The sequence below is a fragment of the Paroedura picta genome, chromosome 6 (assembly GCF_049243985.1).
Source record: "Paroedura picta isolate Pp20150507F chromosome 6, Ppicta_v3.0, whole genome shotgun sequence".
In the NCBI taxonomy this organism is placed as follows: Eukaryota; Metazoa; Chordata; class Lepidosauria; order Squamata; family Gekkonidae; genus Paroedura; species Paroedura picta.
Genome location: NC_135374.1, coordinates 111,301,953 through 111,323,352, shown reverse-complemented (window position 1 = coordinate 111,323,352; position 21,400 = coordinate 111,301,953). Strand labels below are relative to the sequence as shown.

The 21,400-nt window shown below is 41.9% G+C and overlaps 1 protein-coding gene across 19 annotated transcripts in view; it reads right to left on the bottom strand.

Moving 5' to 3' along the window:
* The window catches only part of MYCBP2 (MYC binding protein 2), a 184,351-nt gene that overhangs the window by 44,428 nt on the left and 118,523 nt on the right, over window positions 1–21,400 (bottom strand). For 11 of the 19 annotated variants that reach the window (XM_077343930.1, XM_077343933.1, XM_077343931.1 and 8 more), the window contains 7 exons: window positions 20,928–21,044; window positions 19,748–19,888; window positions 13,043–13,117; window positions 10,809–11,036; window positions 9,855–9,987; window positions 9,370–9,495; window positions 5,766–5,927 (listed from right to left, as the gene is read on the bottom strand). In XM_077343930.1, the coding sequence (XP_077200045.1) occupies window positions 5,766–5,927; window positions 9,370–9,495; window positions 9,855–9,987; window positions 10,809–11,036; window positions 13,043–13,117; window positions 19,748–19,888; window positions 20,928–21,044 (982 nt within the window). The remainder of the gene's footprint in view (window positions 1–5,765; window positions 5,928–9,369; window positions 9,496–9,854; window positions 9,988–10,808; window positions 11,037–13,042; window positions 13,118–19,747; window positions 19,889–20,927; window positions 21,045–21,400) is intronic. The other 8 variants (XM_077343940.1, XM_077343942.1, XM_077343936.1 and 5 more) reach the window with 5 other exon arrangements.

The following is a 21,400-nucleotide window of genomic DNA, read 5'->3' as shown; positions in this document are numbered from 1 at the left end:
TGAGCTAAAAAATAAAAAATGAACCAGCAATTAATGAATGGTTTGGTTATGTTCTAATGAATTAGAATGCTTTGGGCTGATTCTGTGTTGAGCAGGGGGTTGGACTAGATAGCCTGTATGGCCCCTTCCAACTCTATGATTCTAATTATTCTTTGTTATTATATGATTGTTTCAAGCAGACTAAATACGGGGAATATATGTTTGATATTCTATGTTTCTGGAATTATTTGTCGTTTAAAGTTTCACCAAAATGTGTTTATTAAGATCTATTAGCTTTTTATCCAGTAACTATTTTCACACCCTGCCGCCCCCCGATTTATCATTTATATATTATTTTTCCCAATAATACTCCTTGAAGAGGACAATCCCAAAGAATTCCGATGGGATTAATACCTAGGACAGGCACAAAATACACACAGCAGCAAAAGTCAGCTCTTACAATTCATGCTGCCCCCCCAAAAAGTCAAAAGTAATACATATATTTTTGTATTGATTTCCCTTAGTTTTGGATTAAGGAGTCCCACTTCCAAAAAGGAGGACAGATTTCTCTACAATCTTTTCTTGCATTCCAAATATAAGAAAGTTCCATGGAAAGTAGAGGGAAGACTTCTTCCAAAAAGAGGCTTCAAAAAACATACAATCCCAAGTAATTAAAGAAAACTGATGTGAGCCACCTATTCCTACACGTGGGAAATTATACCAAAGTTTTAAAGAGAGGATAAGGATTGTTCTAGAACAGGGGTAGTCAAACTGCGGCCCTCCAGATGTCCATGGACTACAATTCCCAGGAGCCCCTGCCAACATTTGCTGGCAGGGGCTCCTGGGAATTGTAGTCCATGGACATCTGGAGGGCCACAGTTTGACTACCCCTGTTCTAGAAACTCCAAGCAGGATCCAGAGATGCATTATGATTTCTTTGCAATACCTACAGAAAAACATACACAGTGGAAGCAAGCAGACTTGCACAGCAGATGGCACAACTGCTAACCATGCCTCGTATTTCTCCACTGCAACTACACCTAAGGGAATTTCAGTTCTAGCTAAACATTCCCAGTTCCCTGACTTCCACATATGAATTAAAATAGCAAACGTCTTCTACCAGCCTTTTTGTCCCTCCTCCAAATTGGGATTGGTGTCATATTCCACAGGTTGTAAGCAGACTGACATCCTGTCTCCATTTGTTAAGCAACTTGTTACCTATTCATTTCTAGGGCAGCTAAACTGTATTGATAAACCCAGTCACAAGAGTCAGGACACCCAAACTGTAATAAGAACAGGAAACAGGTTAAAAGATGGTTGATACGCCAGGATTTTAGTCCAACCAGTGATATGTTTCTGTTTAGGAATAGTCCACTAAAAAGGAGATGGGGTGTATCATTCCTACTTTCACCTCCTGCTGTAGTCCAGGGGTACCTCCCCCCCCCACCACCTGCCAATGTGCTGTTCCCTCTTTTGAAGGATGACGTCTGAAGGAGAGTGGTCTGGCTCTCAGAACAGACTGAAACGGACGAATAGATTTCTGTCGTAATTTGCTGAAGCAAACTAGGCACAGCTACCCTTTCGAAAGGTTTTCAGAAGTGTGTGGCTGGGAATGTCTGACTCTTACTACTACTGCCAGAACAAATTCCATACAAGAGATGCATTCATCTAACCCTGACATATATTCAAAGGTATATCAAACCTTATGTCACAAGCTTCCACAAACAAGAGATATGTGACTGAAGAAAAAGGGCTCTCATTCACGTAGCATGTGCTATAAGAGATTTGTTAGAATGTGAGGTACTACCGAGAGACTTTTGCCAAAGCTAAGCATACAATACTTCAACTTCAAATAAGACACATTTCGTGTAGGAAAAAAATCAAACATCAGCCAAGATACCAGACTATTCACTGTAAGCCTGGTAGAAGTTTTGTGAAGGTTTTAAATAAGCCACACAGAATTATGTTTCTTTGTTACAGTTCAACTACAAACAGAGTTTTCAGGATGAATTAAAGGATCAGTGCTAAAGTAAATGCTAATAAAAGTATCTTATGTGAGCTCGTGTGGTGAAAAACATCTAAGATTGGTGTGAATTGTCTGCAACTTTCAACTCAGTGGCCTGCGTAATGTGAAAATAACAAAACTATTTGCCTACAGTTGTAACTTCCTATTTGTGAAGATTCACTGATAACTTGGATCAGGAAACTGTTTGCTAACTTGGGTGTGTTTCCATGCTTCCAGAGCTGACTGTCGACTTCTCTCTTTCACCAGATCCAATTTCTGAGTAAGAGGAAGGACAACAAGTGCCCCGAGCCCCATGGTTACCCGGAAGTAAGAGAAGCTTGGGCAGATTTTAGCAGTCACTAGGCTGAAATTGAATTCTGCGGGTTACTTGTGATAGAAATAAGAACTGCCAGACCTTTACAGGGGTAGTCAACCTGTGGTCCTCCAGATGTCCATGGACTACAATTCCCACGAAACCCTGCCAGCATTTGCTGGCAGGGGCTTATGGGAATTGTAGTCCATGGACATCTGGAGGACCACAGGTTGACTACCTTTATCAGACCCCACATTTCTTGGCGAGAGGGATTCAAAGGGTTCAGCATGGTGGTTTTATTTTTTATTTATCCGATTTCTGGGCCGCCTCTCTTGTGTCTTTGAAATATCCTCCAATACTTTGGGTTGGATTCCACAGAAAAGGTCCATGAGCATTAAAGGAGGATGTGATTTCTACTGCTTCTGTCCCTGCAGCATCAGCCCTTTAACTCTCCCATGTGACTCCTGGGGATCCCCCATCACCCACATGCAGCATTTCGGAAGGCACTTTAGGCTGCAGCAGTAGGGGATGATGGGGGATTTGTGCTCTGCATGGACAGAATTTAGATGGGATCCAGCCCCTGACATAGTCTTTTAATCTAACAGCAGTACTATCTAGTGGAACATTCGACTAGAAATTGAATGACAGAGCAGCCATTCAAGGTCATGTCTGGAATAGTCAGTTACATATTATGGAAATGAACTGAACAGATGGCACATATCATGGTGAAATAGATGGGGAAGAGGGGAGAAGAGCTTTTTTTATACCCTGCTTTTCACTACCTGAAGGAGTCCCAGAGCAGCTTACAACTGCCTTCCCTTTCTTTCTCCACAACAGACACCCTGTGAGGTAGGGGAGGCTTAGAGAGCTTCATGAGAGAACTTCTCTAAGAGAATTTTGACTAGCCCAAGGTCACCCAGCTGCCTGCCTGTGGAGGAGTGGGGAATCAAACCTGGTTCTCCAGATTAGAGTCTTCTGTTCTTTAATCACTACACCACTCTGGCTCTCAAAAGAGGTCTGGCCATAGACACTAATAGTTGAAAGACTTTTACATTTTATGAGAGAACTTTTGTTATAAGTCCAACTTTTGGACTGGGGAAAAGGAAGCCACCTTCTTGCGAGAGGACTTTACTAATGTATGCTGAGTGGCTTGCCCAAAGGCAAGATCTAATGGAAAGCAGGCCTCTTCCCTTTGCAGTAGCTTTGACTTCAAGACCTGAGAGTCACATCTACAGCAAGTGTTAGAAGGCTCTTGATCCCACAAGGTGTTGGCTTCCTTGTTAATCATTATATCTGCCAGAACTGGGAAGAGAAAAACTGTAATCTCTCTGCTATCCTCTAGTCTAGCTGAATCTTCCCCTCTTTACCACAGAAAAATTAGAAAAACCTGAACAGTAGCTCTTAATCTAGACATGATGACCACCCATAATAGGGAAGCCTTGAAATCCCAGAGTGTAAATGCTCTCCCCCCACTCTCATATGGCATGTACACTGGAGACTTACTGGGGCTTTTTTGGGAGGGGGAGGGGAAGAGTTGGCATATAACCTACATATTGGAGGAAAAAAACAGCAATCATTTATTCTGTTGCTGGAATCTTGTTCCGTAGGTAAAAGAGCAGCAAAGTGCCACAGGCCACTTTCTGCGAGTCAACAGTTTAAACATCCTGTCATATCCTTCTGCTGGTCTCGTGTCATCAGGACCATTCAACAAAACAAGGCAGAAAAGGCAAGGACCTAAATCCTTTCCCAACAGCTCAGTCATTCACTATCTCACCCTACAGGGCAACGATGACTTCACAAACTGGAGAGGAAACCTAGGGCTCAGAGGCACTTTCACAGGATAACAATAACAGAGTACGAAGTTGTGCAAAGAACAGAGCTAAGAAATAAAGCTGAGGCATGTGGGCTGCTGCCCCTCTTCTTCCCTCTCATCAATTTTGTTAGTCTGTGTGACGAAGCTTTAAGGAGTCCTAGCATCATGTGATCCATGGATATCATTATTGGAACGAGCTTTAAAATTTCTTGGGCTTGTACATTCCTCCTCCTCTCCGGGCACATGACATGGCTCAGAATATTGAAGACTTCTAGATTTCTAACAAATCACAGTTATCATTTGGGGAAGGATTTAGGACATCACAGAAAAAATGGCTTGTTATTCATCTTTGGAAATTTTTAAACAGAGGCTAGATAGCTATCTGACGGAGAGGCTGATTCTGTGAAGGCAAAGGGTGGCAGATTACAGTAGATGAGCAATTGGGATGTGAGTGTCCTGCACAGTGCAGGGGGTTGGACTAGATGACCCATGAGGTACCTTCCAACTCTATGATTCTATGATTCTCAAGGCCAACAAAGGAGGAGGAATGAAGACTGCCTGCCAATTGCATTGGCCATTTATGAGTAAGTCTTGCCACTCAAAGGTCTGTTATCTACCAGTCAGAGGAAGTGATACCTGTGGTTCCTCTCCTTGCTTCTTCCCTAACACCCCCCCCCCCCCACAACTTTAGGGGGAGAAGGAGCACCTTGATAATGCTTCAGTTAGGGCTGCAACTCTGAGTGCTCCCAGTGGGCAGGAAAAGGTATCATTGATCACCTGTTACATCCATTTCCCAGAACAGGTTGAACCAAAAAGGAACATAACACATAGGGCAGACCGCCCTTCCTTCTCTAGCTAATCAGGAAAACTCTGGCAAGGACAGCTGGATCAGTGTAAAGTATACTGAGACGACCTGGTGGCACCTAAAGTAGCTATTATACCAAACCTATACAAGCGACAATCATCTCCAATTAAATGCTGTGTGTGGGGAGGATCTTAGCCTTATTTTGCTGTAAGTAAAACTGCTTGTAACATGGGACTCCAAGAAATGTTAGGGAGAGAGACTGGGACTGGGGTAGGGAGGTGGGGAGGAGAATCAGAGCATTTTAAGTTAACACTGGAATGCACAAAATAGCCCGAGAAGCAAAAGTCACTGGTTGAATGGACCTCGGCTGTTCAAGCACATGTTTTTATGTCTTCCTAGTGTGATGGCTTAACCAAACTACAACCCAAAGGAAAAAACAAAACATATGTATATATGCTATCTTCTGCACTGCAGAACACGCTCAGAAATAGAGTTGTGCACTTTGGTGTGGTTCGGCCGCCTCGGCGATCACCGAAACCCGAAGCGGCACATAGGAGGCCAGCACTGTGGTGCGGAGAGGAGGGGTGGCGGTGGCGCGCCAGGTGGTCAAACCGTGCTGAACCGCACAACCCTACTCAGAAAGGCCACTGGAGCAAGTCCTTCGAAAGCGTGGGGGAAACGGGAGTTTGCTTCAAAGTCATGAAAAGCCAACATAAAAGGGGGGGGGGGGAGGAGAGATCATGAGGTGTACCGACGGACAATAAGTTAGCTGGTAGGCAACGAAGATTGTTACAGCAACGGCAAGGCTTTAGAAATGGACGGATGAGGCAGGAAAGGCTGACAGACTTACTCGGAAGCTGTGGCTGAGGCTGCTGGAAGGAAAGGGGCTGTCCAAACACAAATGGGCTGTGGACTAAGGAGGAGGGAGGCTTTGCAGCTTGATCAAAGATGGAAGGAGCTGGGAGACTAGGCCGCGACTGAATGGGATTCAGTAGGGCACCCAGTTGGTCACCTGCAGTGGGCAAAACAGTCAACACTACAACCTGAAATTTTCCAAAAGAAGAGAAGAAGCTCTGAATGAAAATTTAATTGAAAGTTAAAAGCCTTGCGGTGGTTTGCAATCTTGTAACTAGGTACGACTCCATTGACAAGACACAGTCTAGAAAGCAAAGAAATGACCAAGAGGTATTTGTGGGACGCCTGGGTAATTCGACCAAATGGTTTCAACAAGGGAGAGGGACGGGATGACTTTCCTCGTGCAAAAGACTCATAATATTTCTCCCACCCCATTATTTTATTTTCCTTTTTTTTTCCTATTTGAAAACAAGAAGAAAAATTTACCATGAGCTAAAACTGAAAACTCATGTATGATTGGACTGAGATCAAGGAATTTGTCACTTTTTAGGCAGTGTGCTTAAAAAGATTTTAAAATTGGGCGTTGTGTAAGAACAACAAAAAATAATTTTTCAACTAGAACATGTAAACTGCTGTTCCAACACATAAATTAGGGGCTCTTTTATGTATGTGCTAACGAAATACCACAGCAAGGAAGTAAAGTCAACCTGAGTCTTTTATTCAGTAATATTATTTCCAAATTATCCTTATACTGTTTCTCATTCAGAAGACTAAGCCTCCTTTCTATTCCATTTGACACCTTTTTATGGCTCTTAACTAAATGGGGCTCAATAAGAGCTATCCTTTCTTTATTACACAGTTTTTGCATGGACACTACAGACACAAAACATTAATTTTATGAACTGGGAGGGGAATTTTTAAAACTTATTTTGAGTTCCTCCTACAGAGATGACCAGAGGGCAGCCTTTCATTCCCAGGGTTAAATCTTTTCCTAGCTGAGTCAGTGTTAACTTTTGGCTAACTCCCAGTACTTCTCCTGCTGACTCTGTCTACAAAAGCCCTTTTCCAGTTTAGAAGAAGAAGCGTTAGTTCTTATATGCCACTTTTCTCTACCCAAAGGAGTCTCAAAGCAGCTTACATTCATCTTCCCTTTCCTCTCCTCACAACAGACCCCCTGTGAGGGAGGTGAGGCTGAGAGAGCCCTGATATCACTGCCCGGTCAGAACAGTTTTATCAGTGCCATGGCAAGCCCAAGGTCACCCAGCTGGCTCCATGTAGGGGAGTGCAGAATCGAACCTGTCTTGCCAGATTAGAAGTCCGCACTCCTAACCACTACACCAAACTGGCTCCCCGCAATGAACGCAGGAGATAGCTTTTTAACTTCAGTCATCTTACTGGACTAGAAAAAGGGGTATTATAAAGTGGTTTTCAAATGCAATATTGCCTTCCACAACATAGCTATATAAAAAGAGGTTAAGAATAGACGGTGACCAAATTTGCAAAAAAAAGCCACTCGGGTATTTTATAAGCAAAAAAAAAAAAAAAGCCTGAAAAAGTTCTTGAGAGCACATCTGCACAATTAGATTTTTGCAGGACATGTTCCTACTGGGACTTCTCTTGCACACTTTCCAGATGAAAAGACAGCTTTAAAAAACAGCAATATTTTATTCCTGTGTTATATGGACATCTGGATCTAAAGGCTTGTCCATCTGTACTTTTCAGATGTGTGCTGCTGCTTTTACTTTAACTTCACTTGCAAGACGGCACATTAGTTTGCCACGTGAACGGGTAGAATCAGTTTAGTCCCAACCTCTCTTGTTGCTGTATTATGCTGTGCACAAGCAGTGGGAACACAAAAGGGAGTGCGAGATGCGAAGAACAAAACAAAATAGGAAGAATGGCCAACAAGGGGACTCTGCTGCCAACGTATCATAGGACTGTTCAACAAAAAATTTAAAAAGTCTCCAGGAGTCATGGATGAATGAAGCTAAACAATAGTGGAAATGAAGGGAGAGCTACCAATGAAAAACAAGCTCAAAGTCACTGAGTATTATTTTACAGAGACAGGATTTGAACATTGTAAAATTATGTTCAAACAAACCCACGCTGCATGACTTTGCCATGAGGACATGACACTGAACTTGAAGCAATACCAAGCTAGTCTACTGATCACTGGCAGGTCCTTTATCACAAATTCAGGGCATGAAGTGAAGCCCATCTTTCCCACTAATCCCTGAAATGTACAAGTGGTCCTTTGGCCACTCCGTTTCCTTATTTGGAAAAGCCTCATGAAAATTCAGATAGTCTCATCTTTGTTTTCTGACTTTCCCTGCATGTATCTATTTCCAGCTATTTAATTATACCGTTTTGACATTTTCACGTTATTTTTAACATGAGATGTGCTAATCTGAATTTCTGGTATAAAAATGACACCCACAAAATCCATCACTATTACGATTACCAGTTCTTGGCTACAAACATATATTTGGATACATGCGCATGAAAGCTCCGCATGCTTCATTGGGAGTTATAGATGGGTAATTATGCAGATAGTAGTCTCTGGGTGGTAAGAAATTAACAAATATAATCAACAATTCTGACCTCTCTGCCTAAACCATCTAGTATCCACCTACTGACTACCAAGAGTGCATTCGATGTGCCCCTCTTTTGCTAGAGACAAGAATTCCTTCTGGAATCGCTAAGACTTTTAACTTAAATTATTTGGAGTTTAGTATTTTATATCTCAATTTTATTGTTTTATTGCAATGATTGTTGTGAACACGACAAACACGAGCAATGTGGTACTTAGCTACTAGCAGTAAATTCTTGCTCCAATGGTAGAACACATGGTTTGCATAAAGGACATTCAAAGTTTAATCCCTGGTATCTTTAGTGGAAATCAAGGGAAGCTGGCACCAAGTAAGATCTCTGCCTGAGATCTTGGAGAGCTACCTAGCCAATACTGAGCTAGATACATCAAGAGACTGATTTCTTACAACACACTTTCAGATTCCACATTCAATGAAAACTTTTATGAGCTACTTTTTCTTATAAGCCCCTCATGCCAGTAGGAGGAGACAACCAACAAGGAGTAAAATGTGGGCACACTTTTTGGAGTGGGGTAGAGGAGGAACTATCAATACATCAAGAATGCAGACTTCAGTTTCCGCAGATGGTCCCATGGCAGGTGATATAGATTCACAGGATCAAGCTATAACTTTATCATGTGAGTTCTGATGCTTATAATGTGGGACAAATTACACAGAACCAAACATTTTGTTAGGCTTGAAGGCATTTCACTACAGTGTGAAAACTATTATTCTCAAAGAAATCCTGTTAAATACAGGTTACTAATCCTGTTAAAATTCCGCAGCTCAAAACAGAAAATTCTGCGCTGATTCTGTGCCTAAGGCTTCTGCATGGCATAGGAGAAAAAATCCAGGTTATCAAAATATATTTAAATTAACTGATCTTCTAAAATATATATATATATATATATATATATGTATACGTGTCTATAGGTACCATGCAGTCCAATATGCAACATAGTGAAAACTGTTTTTTTTTAAAGGAAAGAATGTGACTTGCATAAAATATACCTTTGTTATTTCCGAGTCCATAATCAAATCCTTGTCCATTACTACACCCAGTCCCCTTATTGAAAGTTTGGAGAGAGAATGGACTTGGTGGAGGAGTCTGACCATTTTGATCCAGAAGAACTTGCTCTGTAAAAAACAAAAAAGCTGCTTTAGAACTTAATCACATCTCAAATGGGGAAAAGTCCAAACGTATGCACACAAAGATGAAGGCTCCCAATTCATAAATCACAATTTCCGGAATGACCTATTAAAATGAGCAGAACGGTTCTCAACTATCACAAGGTAACACTCACTCTTCTAAGCAATTAGGAGTCACTCCATGCTGGTTATATAATACAGAAGCTCATTAATTTCACATCTCCCCGAAAATACACTGAATTGTTATGATTGTTCACATACAGCTGGATGGTGTTTCAATGCTTTGTTTACAAGCGCTCAGAATAGACTGTTTTGTAAAAAAAAAAAAAAAGAGTATTAAAACTTACCATCTTCATGCCGGAGATATTGGTTTCCTCCTCTGTCTCTAGCTAAGGACCATGCTTCACCTTCATCACTTTCACAGAACTCTACCATGCTGTTCTTATCCATTTGCACCCATGTCCCTTCAGAATTAGTCACCTGGTATATGCACACAAAAAAGCACATTTAAATTACTTTTCAAATCATCCATCAATGAGGCACAGCAATATGCGCTTCTGTACTTTTTTTTTTAAGCTGCTGTCTCACTAACAAAAGCAGACATTTTTCAATTTAAGCTCCAAAGAAGCATTAATAGAGAGAAATATTTGTATTTCCGGTACATTTAAGAACATCGGTAATTTTTAGCATGCTTTGTTGGATTATATGCAGGAAAGAAAGAATATTCTGTCTTTAGATCACAGAGGTAGCTCCCCAATTAACATGCTGTGTTTGCTATGCAAGGGTTGGATTTTTGGAAGTCTACTGAAAAAGGAATGTAGCTACGTATTCAACATTCACAAAGTTGCTCTTTTGTCCCTTATGCTGTTTGGGGGGAAAATAGCATGACACACTACATCCTCAAGCCCACAGAATCAGAGCACCAAAGCCCAATCACTAGAAGCAACAGTCGAATCAATACCAAGAAATAAGATCAGTTCTGAGCTCTGTTGAGTCCCAAGAAGCGATTTGATTGGCAAATTCTAAAAATACACAATTAAACACAGGAGACCATTCTCTGATAAACCAGCAGTATTCTAGAAACACGTGCATGAGAAAAGTTAACACCAGTAAATGAGGTATAACAACCAAGGCAATAGTGATTTGCATAAAATTTCTGCAACGTAAAAACCAACCTTTGAAGAGTTAACATTTAGCAACCCAGGATGGAAAAGCAAACCTTACGTAGTACAGCTGCTTTACTTATGATTATTAAACCCAGTATCTATGAAGACAATAACTGAAGCTACAAGGATCCATACCTCTCCCACTGCCTTGACTTTGTTTCCCAGAACTAACATTCCAATGGGGATACCTCTAAGGTTGGGACAGCTTCTGACGTTGTGACCTGAGGGGCCAGTCTTCACTACCTTATACACTCCAGGCCCACCACGGAGGAACGGCATATCTGGTGGCTCCTGCATTACCGCTTCCTGAGGGCAGTGTGAGTTTAGGTCTTTGAAAAAGTCATCTGCATTAGATCTAGACTCCTGAAAATTTCAGAACAAACAAACAAAAAAAATAAATAAATAAAACAAAAATCCCGTTAATAATGCCTTTGCACTTTTCAGCTAAGCCCACCTCTTCATTAAATCTGCAACAACTAAAGTCTAATCCTAAAAATAAAATAAAAAGGTCAGAGCATTTATTTAATTTGCAGGTTTAAGTCCACATGATGTTTTTGCCCAAGTCCACCCCAAGTTTACGTGATCAGCAGTGTACCGCAAGTTTTATGCTTGTAATTTAATCACAGAACTTGGTGGGCCTAGTTCAGGTCAGGACTGTGGCAGATGGCGAGAGGGGCCTTTAGCCTCGCCAACACCCCACTGTCTCAATTTGAAACAGCCAGGAGGTATGGCAGGAGCATTTGGCCCCCTGGGGATTCACATGCAATACATTTTCCCAACAGTGCAAAATACCCTCTGGGGCCATGTCAGGAAATTGGCATGACAGGAAAGCTGAAGAACTCTTGCCTTCAGTTTCACAGTCTTGATCCAAACCAGGCCTGAGCATTCCTGGCACAGAAATGTCAATTTCAATACATGCTTGATTGGGCAGACTTGGGAAAAATGTTAACATGTAGTTGGGCTCTTTAGCCTTAATTTCAGAATTACTGAACACAAAATACAAATGTTTGTAAAACAAAAGGCACAATGTCACACAAGCAGTTCTCCACATCACCATTACACAAAGGGATACACAAAGACTATGATATTATTCATGCAAGCAAGCATTAAAAAAATGGAATGGAGACACAATGTACAAATATGACAAATGGAAAGATTTAATACCAAAGGCATCTTAAAAACAAAAACAAAATCAAACCTTATTTCTACAAAATTCTAATTTAGCTTATGTGAACACATATTCTTGCTTGATCAGTATGGTGCTTTGGATGTCTGAATGAGCGTTCTGAAACCAGGTCTGGGAAACCATCCCTACCAAGATTCCCCTGCAGTTTGCAGCTGCACTGAAACTTCTCCTATGTTACATGTGCCCAAGATTTGGATCAGGACGGCCTTTCCACACGGTTACTGGTTGTAAGGGGGAGAGACGGGTTTCAAAAGGACACATCATTTTTCTTTTTAAACAGTTAACTATCAGCACAGGATGACTGGCTGTAGGGATGCCAGCCTTCAGGTAGGCTGAGGATTCCCTAGAATTACAGCTCATCTCCAGGTGGATCATGGAGAAAATAGCTGCTTTGGAGGGTGGATTCTATAGCATGGTACCCCACTGAAGTCCCTCCCCTTCTCAAACGCCACCCTCTGCAGGCTCCACCCACCAAGTCTCCAGGTTTTTCCCAACCCGGAGCTGGCAACCCTAACTGACTTTGAATACTGAAACCAAGCAGGACTGGGAGTGAAACCATCGTTTTCATTTTTGTGCTGTTCTGACCTCCCCCCCCCCATCATAGCTATAATAGCCATTTACTTTTTAGACACAGTTAGATATTTGTGCTCTTTGTCATAGTTGTTTTTGTCCCTCATTTCATTCATAGAAATGATGAAATTAAAAGAGTCATAAATAGTTAGCATCCTTGCCAGCTCTCCGTACCCTACAACAGTGGTCCCCAACCTTTCTGAGGCTGGGGACCGGCAGGGCATCGGGCCGCACCCACGGCCCGCGCGGGCCACTCCCACGCATCTGATTCCCTCTCCCCGCCCTCCCGCAGTAAGAAGCTTCCCGGGCCGCACCCTTGCGACATGGGAAGTTTTTTACTGCGGGGGGGGGGGGGAGAGGGAGCCGCGGCCCGGCGCCATGGCCTTCGCGGCCCGGCACCGGGCCGAGGCCCGCAGGTTGGGGACCACTGCCCTACAACATGCCCTGGCGTCCCTTGTCACACATAAGTTAAATGGCAGGGAAGTGAATGCAGAAAAAGTGCCCTGACGGCAGAAAATTTGAAAACAACTGGCTGAAATGAACAGTCGTCACACATACCACATGCTGAAAATAGTGATGCACTAGAGACTGATCCTGAGAATTAACAACTCACCTGAGGGAGAAAAGGTTTGGAAGTCCAGGAAAATAAGTCCAAATCCCTGACTCCTTGGCTAGCATTAAAGACATTCTATGCAAAGTTTAAGACAGACAAATATCAAAAGCGGATTGGAATATTAAGACATCAGCAGAAGAAATTTAAAGAAATTAAAGTACTTTTTTTTGCAACTTTTTAACAGTATTTATTTTTTTTAAAGATCCCTAAAATTAAGTCCACTTAGCCCACTTTTCATCATGGAAAATTCTGCTGAACACAAGAAGCTTACACTGAAAGCTCTAAATGATGTAGTGTGTCATGCCATTCACGGAACAGAAAATACTTTTATAGCGCTTATCACGTTTTTGTGCAAGGTATTCCCCATTCTCCTGTCTGAATGAGAACACCAGGCCTATCACAGTCAGATTTGTTTTATGAAAGACAGTCTGCCACTTTGTGAAGATTTTTTAAAAAAGATTCGAGGACACTCAGCCACCTATTCCTAACTGGAAAAAATTGACTTTGAGGTTAGCCATCTTTAGAGACGTTTGGAAAGCATGTTCATGCCATACACTTCAAGCACATTGAAAAATCACACCCACACATGAAAGAGTGCAAGAGTTTCTATGCCTTTTTTAAAAAAGATATATGCATTCAACCACCTTATGAAATAAGTGCTTTTTAAAAGGTCAATGGTGTTGATAATTGGCTGCTGCTATAGTGCAGTTTACTGCATCCTAAAAAGTAATAAAAACCCAGGAAAATATATGTACTACACACCTGTGGGTATTAGAAACAACTTCCTGATATCAGAAGCACTATAATAGATGCATAAGAGCTGGCAGAATTTTCCTGGTCCACAAAAACCATTTAGAGGAATATTTTGAAGCTGACTTTTAAATGAGGTACCAGAATCTACCCCGAAAATCTACCCCGAGTGATCTTGGGGCATTCCAAGGTAGCTGCAAAGGCACTCTGCACATGCTCATAGGCACATGCTCATAGGCACTACTGAACCAGAGCTGAGTTTCATTTAGATGTTGAAATTAGTCGTATTCTAGCCATTTTTCCTGAGGGATGAAGTTAAAATTAAACAAATGGAGAAGATATCCACCACTCTATCATTGTGTGCTCAGGTTGACAGTGGGCTCTCCAAGGTCTCGGGAAGATCTTTCACAACCTAATGCCTGGTCCTTCTCACAAGAGACACCAAGGATTGAGCCTGGGACCTTCTGCATCAAGTTGGCATTTCTTTTGGTTGCATTTACACCAGTTCTCACACAGTATTTTGATTCAAATATATCATCTTCTCTGGTTAAAAGTCTGACAAATGCAGTTCCATTTTGGAAATGTGCATGCAAAATGGTTGAGAGGATCCAAGTTGGCTGGGTGTCAGAGACCTGTGCCCTTCTGATATCCCCAAATCTTCCTATAACACATGTCTCTCTCACTACTGTGGGATCCAGTATGGTGAAAAAGACTAAGATTGGACAGCCAAGAGCTAAACAAGACAGCCTCTCCTTGCTACAAGGAGACACATGCCTCCTGCTTGTGCATAGAGCTGTTTCAGTCCTGGCCTCTAACATGTAATACATCCAGTATTTACACTCAAAACAGGTGGCTGATCCCCTTCTTGTGAGACAATGAAAGGGATAAAATTTTTTTGCACACATCTGAAAAACTGACATGTTAAACCTAAGTAGTATCAAATTTGGAGGAAATGGTAAAATGAAATAACAGGTTCCATTGCAGACTTCCGACACAAAACAACATCCCCAGGGTTTTTTTCTGCAGTGCTCTTTTGAACAATTGTATTATTCTGTGATATGTGAATGATGAAAAAAGCAATGATAAGCAGGTAAGGCATGGTGATTAGGTAATAGTGAAGAGAGAAAATGAATGCAATTATTTTCTCTTTTTTTGGGGGGGGGGGACTTAAGTGCTTGGTGTTTTTCTAGCGCATAGCCTTCTCGGCCACCCATACTTATGCAGACTTTTACCGTAACAAGATGTTTTAAATACAGAATTGACCATTCAGCCAGAAAGCCTCCTCCATAACAGCATGCAAAACCACCTGCATTTTCCAACTTACTAGGTACAGTCCACTTTATTTTGTGAACCATGGGTCAGAAATACATTGATTCTTTTAGAATATGAGTGGTGCAACCCTTGCGATGGTCCACTAGGAAGCCACAGTAAAGTTTTATTTGGAAATCAAAGTAGGGAAAGTTGTTTTTTTTTTTTTGGGGGGGGGGGGGTTGAGTTTCCAAAAGGCTCCTGAACAACAAATCATCATTTTTTGCTTGTTTTTCAATACACATGCTGGCTATTTCTCTTCCCTTGCAATTCAGTAGAAGCTGCCTGATGTTAACCGAGAAGATATCTCAACTCAGGAAATCATTGTGAGCTCTTTTGCCCATCCTCTCCTCCTTGACTGCTAGTTTGCCACATGGCACTTCCCTGAACATGTGAAGGGAACACAGCATTCCTGTCAGAGTACTAAAGCTCAGTTAGAAGTGCCAGGAGATGAGCACATTCAACCAAAAGGCTCTTATCATATTTCTGCTTGATAAGACTGGTCACAGTGGACAGCCTGCCCAAGAAAGAATGAAAACAAGGAAACCAAGCAAGGTCTCCAGGAAATTAATCTCTCTTTTCCTTTACTGAGTACTAAGACTACGCAGAAATTTATTTGGTTCACTATCACAAATGCCGGAGATATTTTCAAGCCCATTTTTCAGATCGGGAAGGTATGCAGTTAAGGGAGAACTGAAACTAGAAGAATCTTCACAAAGGATGAAAATTAATGATCACTGCAGTCTTGCTGCCAAGACTGACAGCTTTGCAAATACATGCCAATAAAGTGACCACAAACCAATTAACAACAACAACAACAACTCCATTCTAAGCTTTGGCACCTAAAATGAGAAGCAGAAATTCAGACCACAGTCAGAAGGGTACACAGGGCAGCCGGTCTGAACACTAAAGCAAGCCCTTCCACACAAAGGGCTCAGTGTGGCTGTCAGGAGAACAAACTAGGGAAACCTTTATAGCCTGTCTGGACCATAGAAGTCAGCTCAAAAAACTCCACACCCCTTCCCCCAGCTTTATCTTAAGCTAATTGCATTCAAAACATCTTATATCAACCGCTTAAGACCATACACACAAAAAAATGTTATCTGAAATCACATCACCCAATATCTCCCAGTGTATTTTGAAACAGTTAAAACAGGAAGATTAAAAACCTTAAAAGACATGTTCATGCAAGTTCCCATGGCAGGGGGGAGTTGCAGAGATTCCTGAGCTGGATCCAACCCTCGATAAATAGAACAACCGTAGGTATAACTTTTCTCATAGACAAGGAATGTTACTACCTGTACAAATCTAATTCTAATAGAGGGCTACATTACACATGCCCTTTTGTGTATAAAACAATATTTTTGGAACTACTAAATTAATTGGCAATGCAAAAGTGCTCTATATGCAACTGTTCAATAATGACTACTAAATGTTTTAAATGAACGACTAGAAGGCAAATTTATTTAACATAATCAATGTGTCAGTGTTTCTAAAACAATGTAAAGCTTTTACCTTACTTCTGCTAAGTACAGTGATACAACATCCAAGTACAATACCTGAGACAACAACAGAAGTCTTCTCCCTGAAGCACCTGAATAAACACATCTTTTGAAATCACCATCCAAGCAGTGAACCATGCTTGACTCAAACAATATGGGACAAGCAGCATACAGTGCATGTAGTCCTGTTCCAACCTGCCAAACATTCTGCTGAGCACCACAGATATTAAGAAAATGCACTGACCAGAGCTCTCTACAAACCGCCCTGAGCCTTCGGGGGAGGGCGGTATATAAATATAAACAAACAAACAAACTTGAAACTTAAAAGCATCCCCCAGTAGTTCAAAGCTCTCATGATTCCAGTGAGCCACACTGATCACGTTTTGTGCTGAGCTTTCTCACAAGCGGATATATTTCCAGAAATACCCTCAGTCAATTTAAATCGCTGGATACTTCAAATAAAAAAAACAACAGTTCTAAACAAAAAGGGTCATCGATATGAATACGTGAGAGAATTTCATTTGAAATATAGCAACCCGCCAGAATTAAATGTGTACAGGTATAGGACATCTCCTCGATTCTTGACATGGAAAAGCTAGTTAGAATACTCCCGTAACTATAAATCATCTTATTAAGAAAAATGACATGGGAAACAAATCCTTGGGGGAAGTGTTATTCATAACATTTACCCTCAAACCATCAGTTGCCTGACTACTCAAATCAAATGGGTAGTGCCAGTAGGCAGAGCCTGAGAACACACCATAACCCAAGGAATCCTTCCACAGTCTCTGGTTGATTCCGCAAAGATCTGAAGGCTCCCAACCACAACTGCAGCAAGACTCTTTCCAACACATTGCCTATCACCAATCACCTATCAGCTGCTGAAGTTCACCAAACCCATGTACCTTTCACAATGGCAACAAGAAAACACAGAAAGCTGTATAACTTTTCCCACATGTGGTAGCCAGTTTATACAAAGGAGACACCTACAAAATCCATCAGACACGGTGTGATTAAGGCAAATTTCTGATTGCCTTCAGGTCCATAACATTTCTCTAGCCTAATATCACATGGGCTGGAAAGCCAACTGTGACCTTTCAAATAATAAAACAAAAAGCTACTGGCATTTCACCAGCTTTGTCCTAGAAAGATACGGGACACACCCAGAAGTGCCAAACAGGCCATCTAGTCCAACCCCTTGCTTGATGCAGGATCAGTCTAAAGCATCCAAGATAAATATCTGTCCAACTGCTGCTTAAACACCGTCGTTGAGGGGGATCTGTGTATTACGTCATAAAGAAGCATCTTGTTTTCATACTTTCATTAAGTGAAGCACTGTATTTTTCCCATATGTAAAACCTTTCTATGCAGGTGGCAACTTCTACATTACACCCCTTGCTGTCCTGTTATGTCACCTTTGTTTATCTGCTTATATACTTGACAATTAACACTTTCTGTCCAATCTCCACATACTGGTGTAAAGGGCTGCTTCTGTTTCTCTGAAGCTGCTCCTTCTCACCGTATGTCACCTTATCTTGAATTCTTTAAACATATAGGGTTGCACGCTTCATCGAGCACCAAAACCCAAGGTGGACAGCGCCGCAGCACGAAAGGGCAGTGCTGGTGGCGTTGCAGCTCTGCACCTGCGTGCCGGCATTGGCTGGTGTGCTGCCGCCAGTAGGTTGCCGAAGCGTGCTATAGCGCGCAACCCTAACATATACCATTACCTTATCACTGAGTGGCCTCCCCATAGTCAACCGCATGGCCAAGGTGAGGCATCCCTCACCAATTTAATCTTAAACCAAATGATCCTTTCACATGTTGATGAACGTAAATGATGTAACTATTATGTTTGAGTTTAGTAGCTAAGGGTCAGTGCAGATGCAACCAGGGCCAAAGGCTGTACATCCCTTCCCTCCTTGGCATCCCTAACTGTGGTTACTGGCCGAACATGCTTAATGCTAATCAAGGTTCCATCAATCAAGACTTGAAACCATGGGCTTATTTATTTACTTTATTTACATTATGCCTTTCTCCCCAATGGGAACCCAAAGCAGTTTACATCATTTTCTTCTCTGCTGTTTTATCCTCACAAACAACCCTATGAGAAAGGTTTGGCTGAGAGCGTCATGACTGGCCCAAAGTCCCCACCCCAAAGCATCCATGGCATTGTGGGTATTCACACCTGGATCTCCCAGATCCAAATCCGAAACTTTAACCTCTATGTCACACTGGCTAAACAGGCCACAGTTAAAGGATCGACACATTAGGTAGAAGAAGAGTTGGTTTTTACACCCCGCTTTTCACTGCCTGAAGGAGTCCCACGGCGGCTTACAATCACCTTCCCTTTCCTCTCCTCTCCCCACAACAGACACCCTTGTAAGGGAGGTGAGGCTGAGAGAGCCCTGACAGGACTGCTTGGTCAGAACAGCACTATCAGGTCTGTGACAAGCCCAGGGTCTCCCAGCTGGCTGCATGTGGAGGAGTGGGGAATCAAAATCCAGCTCACCAGATTAGAAGCCACCACTCTTAACCACTATGCCACATTGGTACACACCAGCCCACAAACATAAGCTTCGGGAATAATTATTTAAAAGCTATATGAATCCTAAACACATTTCCAAGGTGATGACTTAATTTTTAAGCCACTGCAATTATTTAAAGGTAAAGGTAAAGGTATCCCCTGTGCAAGCACTGGGTCATGTCTGACCCTTGGGGTGACGCCCTCTAGTGTTTTCATGGCAGACTCAACACGGGGTGGTTTGCCAGGTACTGACTGCAATTATTTACATTACTCCAAAAAGTATAAATATGAGAAGTCATACTGGTAATGTACCCAAATGAAAAAAGCAATCAACATCTCCAGCAATAATATGTCATTAAGTCAGCGTGAACCTCTATCAAAATTGCAGAACTGGCATATTAATATATATTAAACATAAAGTGTACTGAATGAAAGCATACAAATCATAGACCCATCCTAAATAGGAGACCAGGACAAGGCTAAACCCTAAAATTAGTTACTGGGGCAATGCAGTTAACCTTTTAAGAATGGTATGAGTAGGCGGGGGTAAACCTTAAAAAAAAAACCCCACCCTGCAGTGACTCAGCACTAGAGTATCTTTCCGAAGCACCTCTTACTTACATCAACAGGGACCAGGAGGCTCTTGCCAAGATGCTGATTAAAAGACAGACACCAGGCTTCGGTGTAACCATTCATATTAGGGACATATTTCCTTATTGTCTCCTCATTCAGCCGCAGCCACACACCATCATCATTGTGGATCTATGATGAAGAAACACACATACAGGCCAGGCTACTTAGGCAGCAGAGACTAAAAGATCGCATTGCTTAGAAGAGTAGGAGATCAACTTCGGGGCTATGTGGATCAAGCTCAGAAGGTCCACATAAAGCAGATACAGGTGCCATTAAAAAGGACTGTATAAAAAGATGGACCCCTAAATATCTGGCCATGCCACTCTCAGCCGAGGGCGGTGTTCTCAACAAAAAGCTCATGCACCCTTGTTGAAAACAATAATTTCTTAGCATAGTCTGCCTGAGAATCAGACTGCCAGGTTTTGAAAATAATGTGTACTGAGAAACAGGGGTAGTCAACCTGTGGTCCTCCAGATGTTCATGGACTACAATTCCCATGAGCCCCTGCCAGCTAATGCTGGCAGGGGCTCGTGGGAATTGTAGTCCATGAACATCTGGAGGACCACAGGTTGACTCCCCCTGCTGAGAAGTGAAAAAGAATGTCCAGAAATATCCATAGATAAAAAGGTGAGTTAGAAATTAAGCTTGGGTCATGTACTCAAAATGTCAAAACTTTTTTCGCCCCTTCAAATTTTATATACGCAACTTTCCAGTTACATAAAGTAGTGATGTTTCTAGGGAAAATGGGCATCGGTTTTACAGCCAAACTGGAACAAATTTAGTATCTACCCCGCTTTCTCAAGCAATCTCGTAGTCTGTAAACATGAGTTTAGAGCAACACAGAAAGCAAAATGGCTAGTTAATAGGATGCTATTTATCTACCTAAATATTGGAGTCAATATCCAAAGAACTACTGTAGTCCCAATTGCAACCGAGGACTTATGTGAAATTCAGTGAAAATTTAGGCTTTCTTCTTCAGACTTCTGGAAACTTCTATCAGTTTCAGACAGATCTGCCCCTGAGGCATGGGGCTGCTGAGGAGAAATCCCAGGCCAATACTCTGTAGCCATGCAGAAAACAGTTACGTGGTTCTTTGGATATTGGCCCTATTGCATAGGTGATATTTTAACTGAGATTTCAATTGAATGCAAATTTCTTTCAAGATTACCTCATCAATAAAAGTAATGGATCCATTGACTTTTACTATGCCTATCTGCTCACTCTGAAGGGAAGGGTGGCTACGGATACGCAGCCCTGCACTGTCCTTGGCCACAAATTTGCGAACCTAAGAGAAGCAAAGAGACAGTAAATCAGAGAAGTCTGGAACAGAGTTCTTGGGGGGAAAAGCAGTATGAAGGTACAGATGAAGAAATTCCACGGCAGTCAGGTAAAAGCTTCCCAGTAACTGTACCCTGCTGTTAAATTTCCCTTAAATGAATCAGATGCATCCGACCTATTTAATAATTTTTAAGACACACATAAAAATAAGCTCAGTTCAAGCTCACGCCCACATTCAAACACATAGATCACTTAACCCAAGATTTAAAGTTATACTAAATAGTAAACACACCTGATGGTTATCTTCTAAAGCAGAGGTAGTCAACCTGTGGTCCTCCAGATGTCCATGGACTACAATTCCCA